Source organism: Lolium perenne, chromosome 3 (genome assembly GCF_019359855.2).
Source record: "Lolium perenne isolate Kyuss_39 chromosome 3, Kyuss_2.0, whole genome shotgun sequence".
Classification (NCBI taxonomy): domain Eukaryota; kingdom Viridiplantae; phylum Streptophyta; class Magnoliopsida; order Poales; family Poaceae; genus Lolium; species Lolium perenne.
In genome coordinates, this window is record NC_067246.2 from 166,304,139 (window position 1) to 166,325,930 (window position 21,792).

General features: G+C 44.5%; 1 protein-coding gene across 4 annotated transcripts; it reads left to right on the plus strand.

The window, feature by feature from the left end:
* Positions 1-303: 303 nt before the first annotated feature.
* On the plus strand, positions 304-18,437 carry LOC127323529 (bifunctional 3-dehydroquinate dehydratase/shikimate dehydrogenase, chloroplastic). 4 transcript variants are annotated; one of them, XM_051351642.1, is made up of 11 exons: positions 304-679; positions 1,455-1,560; positions 1,826-2,044; positions 2,703-3,049; positions 3,793-3,856; positions 3,955-4,060; positions 4,142-4,282; positions 7,953-8,101; positions 8,229-8,394; positions 17,166-17,212; positions 18,252-18,437. In XM_051351642.1, exons 1-10 carry the CDS (start codon positions 492-494, stop codon positions 17,207-17,209), a joined length of 1,530 nt encoding a protein of 509 aa, XP_051207602.1. In that variant the 5' UTR covers positions 304-491; the 3' UTR covers positions 17,210-17,212; positions 18,252-18,437. The 4 variants fall into 4 exon arrangements, with proteins under 4 accessions (XP_051207602.1, XP_051207603.1, XP_051207601.1 ...); XM_051351643.1 differs by lacking the exon at positions 18,252-18,437 and adding an exon at positions 17,670-17,910; XM_051351641.1 differs by lacking the exon at positions 18,252-18,437 and adding an exon at positions 17,360-17,587.
* The last annotated feature ends 3,355 nt before the right edge of the window (positions 18,438-21,792 follow it).

A 21,792-nucleotide genomic window follows, 5' to 3' on the forward strand; every position in this document is an offset into this window, starting at 1 on the left:
AAGCATGGTCGCCGGTGTGCCGATTGAGGGGGTGTTTGTTGTGGCTTTTGGCTTTGGCAAAAGCCACCAAAAGCACCTAAATAGGTGTTTTTTTTGGCTTTTGGATTTTGGAAGCCAAACCTATTTGGCAAAAGCCACCAAAAGCACCTAAATAGGTGCTTTTTTTGGCTTTTGGATTTTGGGTGCTTTTGGTGGCTTTTGCCAAAGCCAAAAGCCAAAAAAAGCCACACCAAACACCCCCTGAACACATTCAACAGCTTTGGCTACTACTCCACCGACCCCCTTCACCCACCCACCCACCAGCCACCAACCTTAAGGCTTTGACAGTATGAAACACCTTTTCTGCTACACCCGCACCGGCGCATCCACCCTCGCCTTCCACCACTTGCGCAAGCGGCCAATTTACACCAACTCCCACCCTGTCGCTCGCGGCCATTGCTGATCGCCCGCATCTGCATCGCGAGCGTGAAGTGAAGGAAAAAAAAGAGGACATGACGCTGCTGTGTGTGCCGCTCGTGGGGCGGACGGTCGAGGAGATGAAGATCGACGCGGCGGCGGCAGCGGCCGCAGGAGGTGACCTCGTCGAGATCCGGCTGGACTTCATCGAGGGGTTCAGCCCGCGGGAGGACCTCCCGCGCCTTCTCCGCAGCTGCCCGCTCCCCGCCCTTGTCACCTACCGGTTAGACCTTCTAGCCCTCTCCGCCTGCCTCCCGAGCCTCCATTTAGTTGTTCTTTATAGTGGAGCTTATAGTTAGACCTTCTCGCTTTTATTGGTCATAGCTATTGTGTTGTTTTGGTTTGGGTTGGATTTTGAGTCGGTGCCCTCCACTTTCTGCTTTCCAAAATACATCTGACAGTGCCCAGAGCAGTAAACTATCTCTGTCTCCTCTACTCTATCTATGTTCTGCGTTGAACTGTGGTATTGCTGAAATTGTGTTGTATCTGGACGTTATTTTATTTGCTGGAGGTGAGCTGAAATGGTATTATTGAAATGACTATTATATTCTGTGTTTATATTATGTTGCAAGATGTAAAAAAAAACAAGCCAATTTTTTTGTTAAGGATTTGTTGTTTATTTAAAATCTTTTAAAAAATGCAACAAATGTGTAGTCTTTCCACAAGAGACGTTGACTAGCGGTCAACTAACAGATGTGGCATTTTTGAAACGAAGATACCCATTTAATGGCATTCTCGGAACAACAACTAGTTTGATGGCATTCTCTGAACGCGGCAATTGTTTGATGGCATTTTGAGAATTGCCTCTTATATTAGACTTAATCAAAGTATTTTTTTAAGCTGACGACACTTGTTCGTATCGTCCATCAGTTGGACATATCTATCTAATTTATGTACAAGGAATTATGTACCTAATTTCCATATCTGTGTATACCAGTATACAACTGAGAACCATGATGCTTACATAAATGATTTGCACATTTGCTTGTTTTTTGCAGGCCTAACTGGGAAGGAGGTCGCTATGATGGTGATGATGCTGCAAGGTTTGAAACACTACGTTTGGCAATGGAACTAGGCGTAGACTATGTCGACATTGAGTTAAAGGTTCGTTTATACATTGGAATTTTCCTGACGCAAACCATTTTGTTATTCTGCGGATATATGCATGTTAGGTTCACACAAGACATTTCTGATTAATCTTGTCTCTAATGTAGAGTAAAAAAAAGAACAAGTATTATGAGCTGAAGTCTGCTTCGTTCTATTTCTACCACTAATGATGATACCAGGGTTTTGCCACTAGAATTTTTAGCTGTTCTGTTAGTTAATCATATGAATACTCTCTTGACGAGCATATTTTGTTATGTTGTAGGTTGCTGACAAATTTATCAACTTTCTTTCTGGTAATAAGCCAGATAAATGTAAACTTATTGTATCTTCACATAATTATGAGAGTACCCCATCCTGCGAGGAGCTTGCAAACCTTGTAGCTAGAATACAAACAGTTGGAGCGGACATAGTTAAAGTTGCAACCACTGCTACAGACATTGCTGATGTGTCAAGGATGTTCCAGGTGATGGTGCACTGCCAAGTAAGTGACAGTTTCTAGTTATCTGTCTTGTATATTCAGTCCTTATGTCTTGCAATTGAACTCCGGTTAAATCCTTTGTGGCTTTTTCTGTATGAAAGGTGTTCTCCGTGGCATTTAAAAGTTAACTATGGCCAATTGTTTTTCAAAGCTTAAATTTTTTATAGTTGTGCCATAGTTAAGCTAGATCAACAGCACACCCAGATGTATGTACTTTTCAAGAATCGGTTGGTCCATTCCTCTTATGTTCAAATAATAATTTATTCAAAGAGAATAAAATTTGAAGAAAACCAACCTAGCTGTCTGGAGTTGCAAAATTTCCAGTGTCCTTACTGTTGTGTCAATGGATTGCTTACCTTGTACTCGCTAATTGCTTCAGTAGATTCTTGCTTGTATATATCAGTTTCATCAAACTGTTGTGTCTTTGTAAGCTTGTTACTGAAATAGAAAATATGTTTAAGATATTGCTATTTTTTTTTATCTTATTCATTTATCTTGGATTCATCAAACCCTGATATTGCTGATTAGGAGCCGCACAACAGTATAGCTAGTTGGGATAGCTAATCTGATGTGTATTTATAGGCTTAAGGAGTTTAGTTACATGGTTTCCTAATTCATGCCAGGTGTATACTACCATTTCACTGACCAATAGAAATGACAGGTGCCTATGATTGGATTGGTGATGAGTGAAAGAGGTTTGATGTCAAGGGTGTTATCCCCAAAATTTGGTGGATATCTTACCTTTGGAATACTTGATGCTACAAAGACATCAGCATCTGGGCAGCCAACACTTGAAGAATTATTGGATATTTACAATATAAGGTGTATAGGACCTGATACAAAGGTTCTTGGTCTTATAGCCAACCCAGTAAAGCAGAGCAAGAGCCCAATTTTGCACAATAAATGTCTTCAGTCTGTTGGATTCAATGCTGTTTATCTTCCTCTTCTGGCAGATGATCTAGCTAGATTCCTTGACACATATTCAGCTCCAGATTTTTCAGGATTTAGGTACTAATTCTAATGCAGAGAATACAAAAGAAATCCTACATTACTGATCTGTCGGATTGCTCAGAATGAAATGATAATTTTGTTGTACTCTTGAAAACCACATGGATGAAAATATTGGAAATTATCTACCGAAGATTGAGAAACCGTATATCAGGGTTCCAAGGAATCAAATCTATCCAATCATTCACTTCTAGCTATGCAATATCCCACATTTTGCCCTTTTAATGTGTTTCTTCCTTTTTCCTTTTTCAAGTTCAAATATTCTTAGCATACTTAATAAGCATTAATCTTCATGGTCTGGGCAAAGTAGCTGACACAACCATTTTTTACTTAAGGGTGTGAATTAGAGAATGAGCAGTACTCCTTCCGTCCCAAAATGTAAGGCGTCTAAGGACTAGTCAAAAGTCAAACTTTACTAACTTTGACTAAATATTTAGAAAATTATATTTACATCTACAGTATCGAATGGACATATTAAGAAAATATATTTTATGGTGAATCTATTCATGTTGGTTCAGTATTGTAAATGTTTATTTTTGTGTATAAACTTGGTCAAACTTTAAAAACGTTGACTTTTGACTAATCCTTAGACGCCTTACATTTTGGGACGGAGGGAGTATCACAGAAAACCAGAACTTTTGTACTTCTATCATATCAAGTTGTAGAAAGTCATTTTAAGCCTTTCATTGGTAAAATTCACAAGAGCAAGTTTGTTTCACACTGTATGACTTACTGTAATGCAGTTGTTCTCTTCCTTTCAAAGTGGATGCAGTACATTGTTGCCATGAACATGATGCTGTTGCTAAGGTACCTGTGTATGCACTGTACTACTTTCATGTCTACTTCATGAATCAGCTTCCACTTTCTGTTTGTTTGACCTGCTATTTTATTGTGTTAATCTGCAGTCAATAGGAGCCATAAACACTATAATTAGGAAATCAGATGGCAAATTAGTGGGGTACAATACAGACTACGTTGGAGCAATTTCTGCTATTGAGGATGCCATTGGAGGTTTAAACAATCTTAACCGACTACGTTGTAACAGATATTAGGGAGTCATGGACAAAATGTCAGATCCTTTATGTTCCACAGGTCCAGGGTCAAAGGATGCTGCTGTGTCACCCTTGGCTGGCAGGCTTATTGTTGTTGTAGGTGCTGGTGGTGCTGGTAAGGCAATTGCTTATGGGGCAAAGAAGAAGGGTGCGAGAGTTGTAGTAGCAAACCGTACCTATGGTAAGGTTTTGTATTTTTGTTGGACGGTGTTCTTCAGCATATCCATATTCATTATATTTATCAATAGGTCTATCTTCATGTTCATTTTGTACTGGTCAAGCATCATATATTATGCACACATTATTATACTAAAGCATTGGTAAATTATTTGTTATATGGCGTAATTTTCTTGAAAATAAAATTATTTTCTAAAAAAAAAAACTTTCATAGAGCTACACATTGTAGCATACTCCCTCCGTCCTCAAATAAGTGGACGTTGAGCTCTAAACTTTGTCCACAAAAGAGTGTACATCTATATTTCCAATGGATATTAAAGTAGCAAAAAATTGCTTCTCTCTCATTGCACGGAAATCAAACCCAATAATATTTAACACATGCTCTCCTTGTTTTCTACATGCACTTAGATCATTGGAGGTGAAAGAATTAAAGAGGAGTGATGTGTTGGTTTGCATCTTTCCATTCTATTTTCTACTCTACTTCATAATTTATCTTAGAAAACCTGCACGTACACTTATTTGTGGACGGAGGGAGTATATCTGGAGAACTACATGAATCCCATTTGGGATCATTTAGTGACGAGTGACGAGCATCCAACTTACCTGACAGAACAACTGGTTGCAACGATTGCTCTGCGAGGAGCCCATGTTTTGTATCCCATGTTTGGATGCTCCCACGGATTGATTACATCAAATTAGATAAACACACGCTCACGAAAAACTCGTGACCAGGGGCACGTATCATACCCTCCTTTTTTCTCTTTATTTCAACTTCTGAATTTTCAACTCCGCAGTTGTGTTACAAGTTGCAGCCAGCCTCGTGTTAGGATACAGCTTCACCTGACAGTGGTTAGTTTCAGTCATTGTCGATTTACAATCCTACGGTCTAGATGGCATCGTACCACTCCCGCCACTCGAGGAGCTTCAGGAATCGCCGATCTTCATCTCAACGGTCCACGACGAAGCAACGGTCGCATTTGAACTCCGACAGCTCCACTTTAGCTGTCTGCTGCTTTTCAACTGCTCCCTTGTTTGTCTTCTCTCTCTCTCTCTCTCTCTCTCTCTCTCTCTCTCTCTCTCTATTTAGCTTGGATCTGAGCGTGTAATCTTCATCTCTCTGTATTCTGGGTTAAACCCTAGCCGCCATGTTCTGGTTGGTATAACTTCCTCTTGTAAGAGGCGTATCTGAACTCGTATGAGCAGAGGAAATCGAAGTTCTTCCTCCCTCTAGTGGTGATCTTGTGTGTGAATTGTAGTTTAAGCATAACACCTCGTGTATATATATATACACGGCCAGGACCTGATTCATGCTAGTAGAACTGACTCAAACATCCTAAACCTACTCGACTCCAAACCTTTCCTAGTTAACTAAACCTAACCGACTCCTAGACGTACACGGACTAGTACTCTAGCTAGTACAAGGACTCAACACGTCTAAGCTTACACGCACACAAGGACATACTAATCCTGGCCGGACTAGCTAGTGCTAGTCAGACTCAAACACACGTAGATTAGAGACTAGAAAACTAACCCAAACCTACATCTGCTTTTGTACGTTTAGATTACTAGCAAAATTGCCCGTACGTTGCATCGGGAGAGGATCTTTTTTTTAAAATATACCTGTATGTTGCAAAGAAAAAAAACATTTGATTTTATCCATATCTTATTTGTCTAGGTGTCAATCTCCCCCTAATCTAAACTTCGATTTAACTACTGCTTGTTGTCTCCTCGTACTCCTTCTAGTTTTGACTCCTTGCAGATCTTCATCTTGTTCATGTCTCGCTCCATGACAGGTCTAATTGCCAGGCCAGATTGCTCCTCACAACCTCCCCCTAATTTCGACTTGCCGACTTACATACTCAACTCAACATATGATCCAGACTCACAGTCACATTGCAGACGACACCATCGGCCACCCCTAACGCATACATGCCGACGAATCACACCGCCTTATGTAGAGCCAGGTCCTCATTAAAGAGACCCCCCCTTCACTGATCCTCGCCCCACTATATGCTTGAGCATCTCTGCGTTAAGACACACTTCTTCGCGCACGTACTAGCCCTCGGTGACACCCCGCACCAGACAGCACTTCGACGTGACGCACTTCAACTGCAACTGATCCTCATAGAAACAAGCACTTGGGCACAACGACGACTCACGGACTCGACGCCGACTCTGTGCCAACTTGCAGGACCATGACTTCTTGACTCTTCTAACTCCCCAGACGACGATCTTGACGAGACTCCCGGTACCGCACCTCAGCACCACCTCTCCCATCAATGATCATCCACCTCCCGCGCCTTGCCAATGACGTCACCCTGCCGTCTACTCCGTGTCGCTCCGCTGAGCGACGATCGCCTGCCCTGAGGCGCTAGTCGGGTCGCCTCCCCAGGGCAAGCTTGGCTTCAAATCTTCGAGCTCGCTTTGATACCAATTGTTGGGATTCTCCCACAGATAAGTTACATCAAATTAGATAAACACATGCCCGCGAAAAACTCGTGGCCAGGGGCACGTATCATGCTTTCCTTTTCTCTCTTTGTTTCAACTTTTGATTTTTCAACTCTGCGGTTGTGTTACCACTTGCAGCTAGCCTCTTGTATATATACATGGCCAGGACCTGATTCGTGCTAGTAGAACCGACTCAAACGTCCTAAACCTACTCGACTCCAGGCCTTTCCTAGTTAACTAAACCTAACCAACTTAGACTCCTAGACGTACACGGACTAGTACTCTAGCTAGTATAAGGACTCAACACGTCTAAGCTTACACGCACACAAGATTAGACTAATACTAATCCTGACCGGACTAGCTAGTGCTAGTCAGACTCAAACACACATAGATTAGAGACTAGAAAACTAACCCAAACCTACATCTACTTTTGTACATTTAGATTATTTCCAACATCCCAGTGGCCAAATCCAGTGCCACGCCATCTAGCACACATAGCACCTGATCATGTGTTATCGTTTTTATTGTGATCTCCCACTTCTCACGTTATCTTCACCTTTTAGTGAGCTTCATATTAAAAATCTCATTTCTTCTGTAATCAGCGTTTTGACCGTGTCATTACTACATGATGGAAAGAGTTCGGTGCATGTAATTAAGTTTTTTCATCCTGAATCTAAGAAAGAGGGCAATCTGCGGTCAAACTTCATGAAGTGTGTAAAAAATTGAGATGCGTATTGCATATACCGTTTCTTCTGATAAATAAACATCGAGATACCTTGAATATTTCTATCCAAATAAAACGAGGAGAGGTTCATGTATAGGAGGCTGCCACAGCCATGACAGCTTATAAAATAGCAACATCATTGGTACTAGGCATGATATGTGAATGCCCATTTGGTTGGGCTTGTCCTGGATTAGAAGATGATGGCTGAATGAGGTAGAATTTGCCAATCCTGAAAGGAGATGTGATAAGTTGGAGTAATTCTAATCTAGATCCTCATTTTTTTCTCTAATGGCTAAGCATCACTTTACGCTGCATTGCGTAGTGAACCTACTTTGCAGCAGATTTTGTACCATCTTATAGTTAGTACGATTTTATTACATGATTGTTCTTTGATCCATTTCTTGCTGGTCAATACTTGATGTAACCAAAATGGTCACTGAGATGAATGATGGCCGTATTGTAAAATATCATGTAATTTGACTATATTCTTCATTTTCCCCAGAAAAGGCAGTTACTCTTGCCAATGCAGTTGGTGGTCAGGCCCTGAGGTTAGCCGACCTGGAAAATTTTGGGCCTAAAGAAGGAATGATCCTCGCTAATGCAACATCATTGGGGATGTACCCAAATGTTGATGGCACTCCTGTTCCAAAGGTCACATGCAAGTGCAAAACTTGTTCTAATTTAGCAGCAATAAAATTTTGAATCCTTGTTATCTGTTATCCTCTCTTTAACATGCCACCTAGGTATAATTTGAGAAATTCTCCTTTTGGATCTGCAGGAAGCTTTAAGTTTCTATGATGTAGTGTTTGATGCTGTATATGCCCCCAAAGATACCCGTCTTCTACGAGAAGCAGAAGAATGTGGAGTGAAAGTTGTCAGCGGTGTAGAGATGTTTATTAGACAAGCCATGGGTCAATTTGAGCATTTCACTGGTGGTATAGAAGGTATCATCTTCGCTTAACTTTATGATAACCCTTACAGTACTAAATGATGGCAACAGCCCCGCACCTTGTGTTGTAAACAGCAACTTGAGTACTCATAAGTTAGGAAAGGTTTGCTAGGGAAATGGTAGCAGGAATAGATAGAGGGGCTAGTGTAGCACCCCCTGGCTGGTATGATCGCCGGCTCGAGGTAATCGCTCTGGGTTTCCTTTCGTGGAAGAGAAGAAAGAAGGAAACAGAGAGAGGAGCTCAGACTTTCCTTTCATTCATTTTTTTCATGATTTGAATACAGGAGTTTCCAGGTACTAGTAGGCACACATGTGAGACCCACACAACCACTCACCAGCCCCTGATGCCTGGTCCCACCCTACATGCTGGCGCCACACGCTCTGGCTGGTGGCGCCCACCACATCTAAGGCGTGCCGTCCGTGGGAGGTTCTCCCCCAAAAGAAGTTGCTTGTCCCCAAGAACTTACTGATGGGAACTTTGCTTTCAGTGTCCCAATCTTCCCAGGTTGCACTATCTTTAAATGCTTCCACTTGATCAGCACTCGTGGCAGAGCAGCATTGCCTTTCTTCACCAGACGTCGACCCAACACTTTCTCCGGCTCGGTTTCCATCGCATCCAAGGCCGGAATGTTGGGGAGATCAGCAAACACAGGAGAATAATCAGGTCGGAACTCCTTGAGCTGTGAGACATGGAACACATTGTGTACCTGATTTGTGGCTGGCAGCTCAAGACGATATGCAGCTTGTCCGATGCGCTCCAGAACCTTGTACGGGCCAAAGAACTTGTAAGCGAGCTTCGGATATGGCCTGTTTACCACTGTGGTTTGTGCACATACCTGGCCATGGGCAGCCCGGCCCGGTCGGCCCGACCCGGCCCGGCCCGAAATTCCCGGGCCAAGCCCGACCCGACCATGCCTGTGGGCCGGGCCTGGGCCAGATATTTTGGCCCGATGGTCAGCATGGGCCGGGCCTGGGCCATCATTTTACGCGATTTAAGGAAGCGGCCCGGCCCGAGGCCCGAGGCCCGACGGGCTTTCCTTATGATGGGCCGGGCTTGGGCCAAGATTTCCGGCCCGACGGTCGGGCCGGGCCGGGCCTGGGCCGAGATTTTCCGCGTCGGGCCTTGGTCGGCCCGGCCCGAGGCCCGGCCCGGCCCGGCCCGACAAATGCTCAGGTATATTGTGCATACGGTTGCAGCTTCAAGTGCACCTTGTTGCTGACCTGGAAAGAGTGGTCAATGCGCTTGCTGACCTGTCAGCGTGTATCTTTATCCTGTTCTGAGCTGCAGTCAAGTGGTGCTTGAGAAGCTCTATCTGTGTTGCTCTCTCAGTCAGCACTCCTGCCACTGGTGACGTCTCCTCTACAGCTGGGAGGGCGCCCAGATTTGACTCATGGCCATAGAGAACTTTAAAGGGCGTGCACTCCAGAGATGAGTGGTATGTTGAGTTGTACCAAAATTCAGCTTCCGGTAACCAGCGATGCCACTGCTTGGGATTTTCGTGAACCATGCATCTCAGGAACATCTCAAGGCACTGATAGGCAGTAATAAATTTTAGTTTTGTGCCCAGAGAGTGGAACAGAAGCTTCCAGAAATTACTCGTGAAGATTTTATCTCGATCCGAAGTGATAGAGTGGGGCATACCGTGCAGCTTCACGACAGAGTTGGCAAAGATCCTCGCTACTTGTGGAGCTGTGAATGGATGGCACATCGACACGAAGTGAGAGTACTCAGTGAAACGATCCACCACGACGAGAATCACGTTGTAGCTGTCAGACATTGGTAGGCCCTCGATGAAATCCATGGTTATGTCACGCCAAGCTCCCTCTGGTACTGGTAATGGTTGCAGCAATCCAGCAGGGTGTGTGTTGAGATGTTTCACCTGACATACACCACATTGGCGCACGAAATCTGTCACAGCTGCCTTCATGCCCTGCCAAGCAAACATGCGCTTTAGACGCTGGTGCGTCACTTGGGCACCAGAGTGGCCACCCACAGTGCTAGAGTGGAGCGCCGAGATGAGCTTGGTTTGGAGTGCGGAGTTCACACCAAGCCAGATGCGGCCTCTGAAACGAATGAAGCCCTGCTTCAATTCGTACCCGTGCTCGTCAGGACTGGAAATTACAAGTTCCGCTAGGCGACGCTGAGCATCAGGATCCGTGACATATGAATTCACCACTTCTTGAAGCCATGACAGTTGAATTTCCGAGCAGGATTGTATCGTCATGAAGTGGTCCATGCACGACAGAAATTTTCTTGATAGCATCTGCGGCGTGGTTTTCCGCTCCTTGGCGATAGACGATCTTGAATTCAAGTCCTATCAGTCGCGCCATCGCTTTTCGCTGTAGCGGGGACTACAAATTTTGATCCTCCAAGTAGCACAAGCTATGGTGATCTGTCTTGATCACGAATTCGCCGCGCTTTCCACAGCCATGAGAAGAGCGAGGAATTTCTTCTCATATATTGAGAGGTGCTGATGTGCAGCACTGAGAGGTTTACTTAGAAACGCAATTGGGTGCTGCACTTGCATTAACACAGCGCCAATGCCAGAATCGCAGGCATCTGTCTCCACGATGAATTGCTTCTGAAAATTTGGCAGCTGTAAAACTGGTGTTGTCATCATAGCCTGCTTCAGAGTGAGAAAAGCTTTGGTAGCTTGCTCTGTCCATGTGAACCCCTTCTTCAGCGGTGTTGTAGAGATGTTGGCAGAGTGTCGTTCAATCTCATCTTTGTGTGCTGGGGAGTAGCGATATGGCCTGGCATTGAACAGCACTGCCTCTGGCTTCAGGGCAATGGCATGGTCGTACTGACGCACTGGCGGCAGCTGGTGATGGCGTGGAGAAGATTGCATCGAATTCAGAGAGCAGACTTTGCACCTGTACGTGCATATCGTCACTAAGAGTGTCTCCCTGATGCCCACTGTCAGGATGGATTACAGCCATTGCCCAAATGTCATTTCCCTTCGTCCATTTTGCCATTTGCTCCACTGGAATTTCAGTCACTGATTGCTTCTCTTCTGGACGCACAGCATGCAGTGTTACTTGTTTGCCGTTGTAAGGAAACAAAATGCACTTCTTATCCCAATCTGTGACGGTGGGACTATGCTTCTTAAGCCAGTCAATGCCTAAGATGGCATCATAACCTCCAAGATCCACCACTCTCATCGATGTAGTGAAAGTCTTGCCGCGCGACCACCACTGAGAGCTTAGGAACACATTGAGTTGTATGCATGTACTCACCATTTACCACTTTCATTGCCATGGGAGGTACTTCGACAACATTACACTGGATGTCAACATGCGCTTGTTGATTAAACAATTGCTGCTACCAGAATCCACAAGAATTAGAAGAACTTGATTACCCACCATTGCTCGGAGGCGAAGACAGTCAGCTCCTTCTGATCCTGCCATGGCATTGATCGACAAACTCAGTTGTTCTGCCGTCACCACGTCATGCATCTCAATCATGTTGAGCACTTCCTCTGATAACTGAATTGGATCTTCATCTGCTGCTACTGCGTTCAGAGTTGCAGGCTGTTTCTGAGTGCATTGGTGCGTGGGGTCGAATTTCTCCCCGGACTTGAAGCACAGTCCATTCGCACGTCTGTAATCTCGCAATTTGTCGATCCTTCCAGAACTCGCCAGTGGCAAACTTGACGACATGCTTGGGAGCATCAGCCCGTGCTGGAACAGAATCCACTTGCTCGCCTAGCGCATGTCGCTGGCTGTGAGGTCGAGCATCTTCAAGCACCTCATGCTATACCCGTGCCAACAGAATGGCACGCTCGAGTGTGTTGAACTACGATATGAAAAACTAAACTGCTGAGGCCACTGACCCAGAGTATGCTGCTGCATGTATGATTGGAGCCATGCCGCCGCGTTGCCTTCCATGTGTAGTGTCGCGGTTGTGAGCCAGAGCGCCGGGCTAATATTGAAGACTATGAAGTAGTCGTAGCACTTGTCACGCCATATGCCTGGATGCTCGCCGTCGAACTTGGGAAACGCCATCTTGAGCATCTGGATACGCCCGCAAATCCCAAGCAGCTAAGGAAGTGCTCATAAAAGCCATTGCCCAAGCTATTCCTGTTTATGTCATGAGTGTTTTCGAACTGCCCCTAGGTCGACAAAGATGATTCGAAGGTATTGGTGGGGAGCAGAGAATGGGAAGAGGAAGACGCATTGGGTGGCATGGGATATCATGTTAAGGCCTAAGGATTGTGGTGGACTAGGTTTCCGTGATATGCGGTTGTTCAACCAGGCTCTCCTGGCATGGCAAGCTTGGCAGACCCTCCGCGCCCAGCTACTGAAAGCCAAGTATTTTCCAAACGGCTCGTTGATTGACACTGTCTTCACAGGGAATGGTTCAGCTATATGGCATGCCATTGAATATGGGCTACATCTGTTGAAGCAAGGTGTAATTTAGAGAGTGGGAAACGGCGCCCAAATCCGTGCTTGGCGAGACCCTTGGATCCCCAGAGAGTCAAACTACCGGTCACGCTCTGCACAAGGTCGATGCCGTTATCGCTGGGTTGCCGATTTTCTCCACCCTGATGGATCGCGGAACCTACAACGACTACACCACTATTTTGAGCCAGATGAGATCGAGGAGATCATCAAAATAAAAGCAGCTTCACGGAATGAGCAAGATTTTATAGCTTGGCATCCAGAGAAAAGTGGAGTTTTTATCCGAAGTGCCTACCGCCTAGCCCTCCCAGCGACCATGCAGCACCACCCTCATGGTGCAACAAGCACGCAACCCAATGGTGAGAGACCGAGTTGGAAACTAATATGGAGTTGTCCAGTACCACCTAAAGTGAAGATTCTTACCTGGAAGATATGTCGGAATGCAATCTCCACACAAGTTAATATGGTCCAATGGGGAATGCCTACTACGAGCATATGTACGATCTGTGGTGCGGAAGATGAGGATTCCTTCCATGTATTCATGCGTTGTGCACATGCTAGGGCGCTATGGCAAGCCATGTCAGAAGTTTGGCCGTTGCCGAAACATGAATTGATCAAGAACATTGGCCGGGAATGGCTTCTTCACCTTCTGGTCTCCATACCGGATGTGTAGAGAGCTCCAACCCTCATGACGATATGGCGTATATGGCACGCTCACAATGAGATGACACATGCCAAACCTTGCCCTACAATCGAAGGATCAAGAAGGTTTCTGGTGGGCTATCTAAACTCGCTTATGATGATCAAGCAATTTCCTAATGCAGATGTAACAAAAGGAAAATGGTGGTAGACCCAGAAAGAGGGTTTAAACGGGCTATGTCCAATGCTGCTGATCGATCAAGAGGCCATCTAAAATAGAAAACACTGAGGACCGGAGAGATGAAACTGAATATCGATGGTGCTTATAAGGATCAAGCCGCTGGTGCTGGCATGGTGTTACAGGACTCCCAGGGCGAGGTTGTCTTCTCGGCGTGTCGATCTTTACAGAACTACCGTGATGCGACGGAAGCGGAGCTCTTGGCCTTGGAGGAGGGATTGCGTCTGGCTTTGCACTGGACACAGCTCGGGTTCTCGGTGGAGACAGACTGTGCAGAGGCCGAAGGGCTGCTCCGAACTACCACTCCAAACACCTCGGTCTTGCTTTTAGAATCAATGTAATTCGTGAGTTATTAAGGGAAAGAGATATTCGAGTAGTTAAGATTAGCCTGATATAAATATTGTTGGTCACGTGCTGGCTAAACTAGCTAGGGTCCATGGTCGAACTGAATTCTGGCTCAGAAGTTTCCCAGAGGAAGCTGCTGTAGCTGTAGCCTCTGATTGTACCTTGTGCCCTGTTTAATGGAAATCTCTTTTCCCCGCAAAAAAAAAAAAATGCCAGCTTCTCGGAAGCCGGACCAGGCTGGTACAGAGTAGGTTTTTTTTCGATAAAGGATGCTTTATTACTTTAAAAAGCAATTACATCCAGCCTCTGCATAACCAGGATGCACACAGCCGTTTTGTTGTCTCAAGTCCAAAAGGATAAATAATAAAAACTAGGCGAGATACATATCGGAACGATGAATCATATAACGCCTAAAGTGTAGGTGGGGCATCTATCCGTAGACTATGCTGCCACCTATGTAGGGAAAAAGTATCCCTCGCCGTAGCCTCCAACCGTGTACCTCCGTACATAGCTGTCGGTTCTCCACTCGCTGTAGAGGTAACCATGAACGGAGAATACCTGTACATCTATAGATGACCTGCAACAAAGAACAATTTTTGTCATTAAAGATCTTGTTATTTCTACATAGCCAAAGCGCCCAGATAACTGCTTGCGCCTCCACCCTAAGAAGCAACTTAAACCTTGAATCTATACCATGAAGCCAATTGCCAAAGACATTGGCGACACTAGTCGGGGGATACAAGGTAGACGCTACTTGGATGACAGACCATATAGATCTCGCGAACTGGCAATAATAAGTGTTTGATTGTTTCGTCCTGATGACAAAAAACAAAAAACACACCGTGTACTTCCATGCCAATTCCGCTTAACAAGATTGTCTTTGGTGAGAATAATCCCACGACGAAGATACCATCCAAATTTTTTAATTTTTAATGGTATCTTCATCTTCCAAATCTTCTTATTGTTGTCAACTGGTAAGTCAGAAAGAAGGATCGCATTGTAGAAAGATTTTACGGAAAAGATACCATCTACATGAAGGTTCCATCTAAATTCCGGTTCAGGTGATAAATGAATATCTCCGACAGAGTAGGTATGGCATGACATGGTAGGTGTCATGAATAGTGCATAGGACGTGCTAGATGTCATGCATGGCGGTCATTGACATGGTAGATGTCATGGACCCATCACATTTGAGTCCGATGTGATGTTACTTTTTGACTTTGTAGTCACTCAACTCCCTATTCGAAGGGCAGCATAGCAATGAGAAATGTGTGGCAAACTATTTCCATATTTCAATCACCCCTTCCTCTCTCAGTTCATACCAGGGATGGTAGATCTAGTATATATAGTGCCAACATAACGGTTGTCCGCCACCGATGTCCCTAGCAACTCAGAGTGTCTTGGTGCGCCGCATAGTAGTGCGACTGTGCTGCTGAGGTCGTTGAAGAACACACTGCCATCATATAAGGCTGCACCTTGATGCGGCAGGAGAGCTCCTCGATGCCTTCTTGGACCAGATCGACATCTTCTTCAGTTTTTGTCATGGCCGGGGGCTCAAAAGATGGCTCTGATCGAGGAAGTTGTGACTTGTCTCTACTTCTTGCTGATGCATCACTGCTATTGCTTTGTCCTTCTCTGCCACTATCTTTGTCTCCAACATGTGTATAAGCTTGTCAAAGGATGTTGAAGTTGCTCAGCACTGGAAGCCATGGTGTGTGGCTCAGATACCAGATGTTGTGAACAGCCACCGGCGGACCTAGCATCCCTGTTACCCGGTGCTTGCCCGGGCTTTGCTTCCACGCGTGCGTGACCACAGTTTGAACTCTAGCGTCGGAAGAACGATCGCTCGATGCACGTGCCCAGGCTTTCCTTCCTTGCGTGTCTGGCGAGACTGATTTCAGCCTCTGCCCTTCCTTGCGTGTCTGGCGAGACTGATTTCAGCCTCTGCTCGATGGGTTACTCAAGGCCAAAGGCCAACTGGCTGTGACCCGCAAACGACCATCGCCCAATCCACTGACACTGGAAGAAAGCCAGGTAACCAGAAACCAGCATGCAGGCCGGCAGTCTCGCAAAGTATCGAGAGGTAGCGACCAGAAAGCCCAATAAAAAATAGACCAAGAGCTGTTCCTTTTTTTGGGAAAAAAAAAAATCATCGCTAGCGAGGTAGCTGCTAGCTTTGTTAGTCAATTTAAAGACCATGTATCTTCGCTAGCATGTAAAATTTTATTTTTCTTAAATCCTCATTGATATTTTAACTCTACTTTCCCCAAAAATTTCTTAACTAGTCAATAAAAAGAAATCTCGGCTCTGCCTAAGTTGCCCCCCAAGCTATTTCATTGTAGCTTCGCTCGACAACTAAGCGACTCAAAATCAATCTATTCTTTCTGCCTTGGCTTCCCCCAATAATCCTATAACTATGGACTATTGGTCAATGGAAATGTGGAGGACTGGATATGAAACCTTCATCCGCCTCTGATCCCAGGCCTAGCCGCATATAGTGGCCTAAGGGCTAGCGAGACAGGAAAATGGCGCCTCTAGCTCCGGTAGGTGTTGGCTTGTCGGGCTCGACCTCAACACCACTTATGAATATTTGAACGTCCTGTAAACCAGCGAACATTTGAACGTGTCGTGAACTTGTAAACATTTGGATGTTATTATCTTGTAATGTATTGCTTTCATGTTTGTGCATAACACTAGTGTGAAAACAATATTTTCTTTGTAGTATACTTACAGTTGTCCGAGACATTTTTTAGCTAGCTTACGGTGCGCCTAGGCTTCGACAATTTTCTAGGTCCACTGCTGTGGACAGCAACTTAAGTATTCATAACATTGGTAAGGTTGGCCTTGGATGAAGGCAGTGGGAATTGAGGATAAGATGGTTTAGGGAGATGGGAAAGAGTAGCCTCCTTAGAGTATACGAATACATCTCTCCTTCTAGGTCGGTTACTCTTGTGACAGCTGGACCCATATCCCTAAACATACAAACTCAGTAACATAACTTGACTTTCAAGACCAGGACTCTTAAATGAATACAAATCAAGGATAGTTGGATACTCCTAATGAAAGGCTGGATATAACTAATATAGGTCTATAGTTCCTTGCTTATCATAAGTTACTATTTCTGACAATCTCTTTTCCTGCAGCTCCGGAAAGCCTCATGCGCGAGATAGCAGCAAAGTACACCTAGCAGGTTCGTCTGGCCATCTTTTGGCATTTTGTTTCTTCAATGTTGAAGTCATTGTGGGTTAACATGTACACCATTCGTCCCTATTTACATGGAGCACACATATGTGAAGATTCAGCTGTGACTATAAAAACGTAATTCCACTTATTGCAGGAGAATATGTATCGTGGTAGTCGATACTAGGTCTCTACATAACCATTGTGCTACTAGTTTCTCTTTATATCTCATCACCTTACTATTTTCGTTCCTTTTTTTCGAACGAAAACCCATTTATCTTCCAGAGGGAAGAATTTATGAGTAGGTATTACTTTAGAGAATACCTCTCTTTGTATCATATGATTCTACCGATATAGTTTGTGGGAAATTTTATTAGTTTCTTCAGGCACCGTGTGATTTCCCATAACAACGGAGTCTAGTTGTTTTGATGTCCCAACATTAAAATTTGTGTGCACATTTATGCTAGGTTCTTGATGTTGAACATCATCTTGGTGTCTATCAACTTCAGATTGATTTGCATTTATCGTCGTAGATCTTCTTTGTTTCCGTGGTGGCTTTGGAGAAGCCTTTTCCCTTAATACCAGATTTTTTCCCTTTTTATTTGCAATTGGGGGTTGAGTAGTTTTAATTGGTACTTCTATTCTGGTGCATTGACTGCAGTGATATATGATTCAGTGACACCTTTTTATTAGTAAATGCATTTGGCATGTTGTTTGCAAAGTGTTGCAAATCTATTATTCTCTAAACTTCAGATTCAGATTCTTTAATACGTGGATCTAAGGATTGGATGCCTGTTACACATGTGACCATCTAGTGGATGCATCAATTAGCACCATAAAATACCTAAATGGTTAGACATAGGTTATATTGGATCACATATATCTCCTTGAATTCTTTCAAGAAAATTAAGAGACTCATTTTTGACTTTGAGGTAGGATGGCCAGTAGCACATGCGGTGCATATGATGTTTGATGACTTACAAAATCTTTTAATTGGTAAATAATGACCACATAATTGGCTATAATTTTTCTCATCATACCTATTCCAGGATGACCAAGACGATCATGCCAAGTCTTGAATTTATCAAGATTTTGAAAAAATATTTTGTACGCAACATAAGGTATAGGTTAAATGTAGGTAAAGTATAATCGGGAAGAGAATGGAGGGAATTTTTCAAGAGTTTGTTCCTCATATCCGTCGCTCTTTGTTAAAAGCAAATATTCTTTCTTATCCATCTTAATAGTTTTAAGATGTAAATAATTTGATCGGATATCTTTAAAATTTATAAGGGTACACGGTGATTCAAGATACAAGAATGCATTCTGAATTACAATAGTAGTACCCATAATAGTGTGAATGTAGCTCTTTCTTAACCAATTATTGCTTTGCTACGCATGGTTATAGTCATAGCATCTTCCTTTCTCTTAGCAAGATTTTGGAATTACCTGCTTCCCTTAAATTTATGTTAGTGGTAGCACTATCCAATAAACACGATTCTTCTTCCATCGGATTTTTCCAGTAAAATTCTAAAAATAGAAATAGAATATTTTAGAATAAATTTATTTTATTCATATATTCATCAAATTACATACACAATATTTATATTATGAACTTAAAATATAAATACATTACAATATGTACTCTAAAAGACTTTATTTTACTTATATTATATAATATATAACATATGTAGTATTTAAATAGGTAAGTGACATCAATTGTTTAGGAGATCAACTGAGGTCTCCAAAAACATGTCTTTATCGAGGATGATGTTGTCCTTTGGCTTCAATTCTTCAATAGCACTTTGAGAAGGACTAGCTTGAGGATTGTCTTCAATGGCACTAAAGTAGCTTCAACCTTATTTCCATGAACTTGTTTCCCTTTTCCTCCATACTACGACATTTGTTTGTACGATGATTCGCACATCCACACCTTTGACAAAAACCTGAGAGTTATCATTTTGATTATTTTTCTTGAAATGACCTTTCCCCTTGGTCTTTTGACCATTGTTCTTTCACTTTCCCTTGAATTTTCAGTAGTCCCTTTTACGGTTTCCGAATTTATAAGTAAAATGAGCATTAACATGTGCTTTAGGTCTCGATATTGCACCTGTTGGGCGAGCATTGTGATTTTTCATGAGAAGTTCATCATGCTTCTCGGCCTGAAGTGATGTGACCAAAGGTCAAGGGGTTGGCCCAATCTCACGAAATTGACCCAAAGAGGAGGAGGGGAAAGAGGAAACCACGAAGAACACGATGACCTCGATGAACACGACGAACACAAACGCACACAAACCTGATACAAATCGATTTCACTCATGTGGCTCGATTGACCACGTCGATAGAATCACCCAGAAGAGACTGCTAGGTAGAATTTCGGTTGAGAGATCGGTGAGGGAATTGAACATAGAGGTGTGAGAGAGAGTGGGTTTCACTCGAATCAACACACAAGTATCCAAATCTCGACAAGAGATGCCTTGATTACATAGGAAAGATTATCCCAGAGGTTTATGGAGCTAAGCTCTAGAGGAATAATCCAAATCTATGTCTAATCCTAAAAAGTGGCTGGGAGGAGAGTACTTATAGTCCAGATTCGAAGTACGGGTAGTTTGGTATTTTGGTATGAATAAACAGAGCCACAGATGGGCAGATTAACGGTTCAGATTCGCAGTTGACTTGTCTAGCGGTAGTGCCGATCTTCACGGGCGGCAGTGCCGGTCTGGGCCTCGGGTTGAAGGCTGGGGCGGCAGTGGCGGCCCCCTTGGCTGCACTGCCGGCCCCCAGGGCGGCAGTGGCGGCCCTCCTGGCGGTAGTGCCGGCCCTCCTGGCGGTAGTGCCGTGCCTTCTAGGTGGCCGTGCCGGTCCTTGGCATCCTAGAGCAGTAGGGTGCGGTGATGCTGTTCTTCTTCCACTTCGTGGTCCTTTTGATGTAGCCCTACCCAAGGACGACACTACATCAAGACCGACTAGCCCTCCTCGTGGCCTAGTGACACGAGCTCGAGCCCAAGCCATACACCAAGAGGTGAATTCGCTCCTTTCCACGTATGCATTTGATACCTCTTTGGATGGCATGCTACTTCATGCAAATACCTTGTGTTCAATCAGGTACATCGGTCAAGACACAAGCCATGGAGACCAATCCAATGGAGAGTGATGAGGTCTAAGGGCTAGGGTGTGCCCAGATCCCACGAATTTGACCAAGTGAGTGTATGGGGGAGATGGAAAAGGGGAAGGACACACACAAGATCCAAATACAAACACACACAACCCAACACAAACCAAATTTACTCCCTTGGTAGGTTAGACCAAGCCAATAGAACCACTTCTTAGAGAGACCCTTGGGTAGAATCTAACAAGTGGGAGATTGGTGAGGAGATCTCAACTAGAACTTGGATGAGAGAGGTGATAGCCTTGAATCATCCATGAAGAGCAGAAATCCTAGGGAGACAAAGCTCAAAGTAGTTTAAGCCTAAATCTTTTCTAACCCTAATCTGGGGAGAGGGATGAGGTACTTATATGTCCAGATTCATACATGGGTAAAATGGGCATTACAGAAAGTATCCTGGTCCATAGATGATAAATCAACGGTCTGGATGAAGTCAACTCGGGTGAGCACGGGGCGGCAGTTCCGGTGGGGCCGGCAGTGCTGGTGGTATTGGGGTGGCAGTGCCGGCCCTGGTCTTCGTGGCGTATTCAGCAGGTTGGGCCGGCAGTGCCGGGGTGTGCAGGCCGGCAGTGCCGAGGTCTAGGGGTCGGCAGTGCCGATCCTGAGTGGCGGCCTCCGGCTGGAACTCTTCTTCTCCTCCTTCCTTGTCCAGCATCGGATCTCCTGTGACGTTCTTCTCTCGGGGCTCGTATCTGATAACACAAAGCATATAGGCACGAGGTAGCATTCCATCCAAAGTAGTTCTAAGATCGAGCGTCGAGAGGATTGAGTTCACCTTTTCATGTAGGGCTTTCACCCTAGCTCGAGTCATAGGTCCACTTGGGGGAATGGTTGGTCTTGATGTAGTGTCGTCCTTAGACGGGGCTGCATCATCTCCCCCCTTGGGAGAGAGTCGTCCTCGACTCTTGTTCCTCCTCATCTCCATGATAGGGTGAGAGATCCGAGATGTTGAACGTGTTGCTCACCAAGTACTTGGAGGTTGGTATGTCGATGACGTAGGCGTTGTTGTTGATGCGTTTGAGGACCTTGAAGGGTCCATCTCCTCTTGGCTTTAGCTTGGAGTTGCGTTCATGAGGGAACCTCTCTTTGCGAAGGTGAATCCAAACGAGGTCTCCTTCTTCAATTATCCTTTCCTTCTTCTTGGCGTTGAGGCGGGTAGCTTGACGAAGCACATGCTCTTGGATGGTTGCTCTTGTGTCCTCGTGAAGTTTCTTCATGGCGGTGGTGCGCTTGTCGAAGTCCATGTTCGTCCTCTCATGAAGAGGTAGTGGGAGGATGTCAAGTGCCGTAGGAGGGTCGAAGCCGTAGACGATCATGAATGGACTCCGTGATGTTGTAGAGTGCGTGGCTCGATTGTAGGAGAACTCCGCGTGCGGAAGGCACTCTTCCCACGACTTCAAGTTTTTCTTCACTAGTGTGCGTAGAAG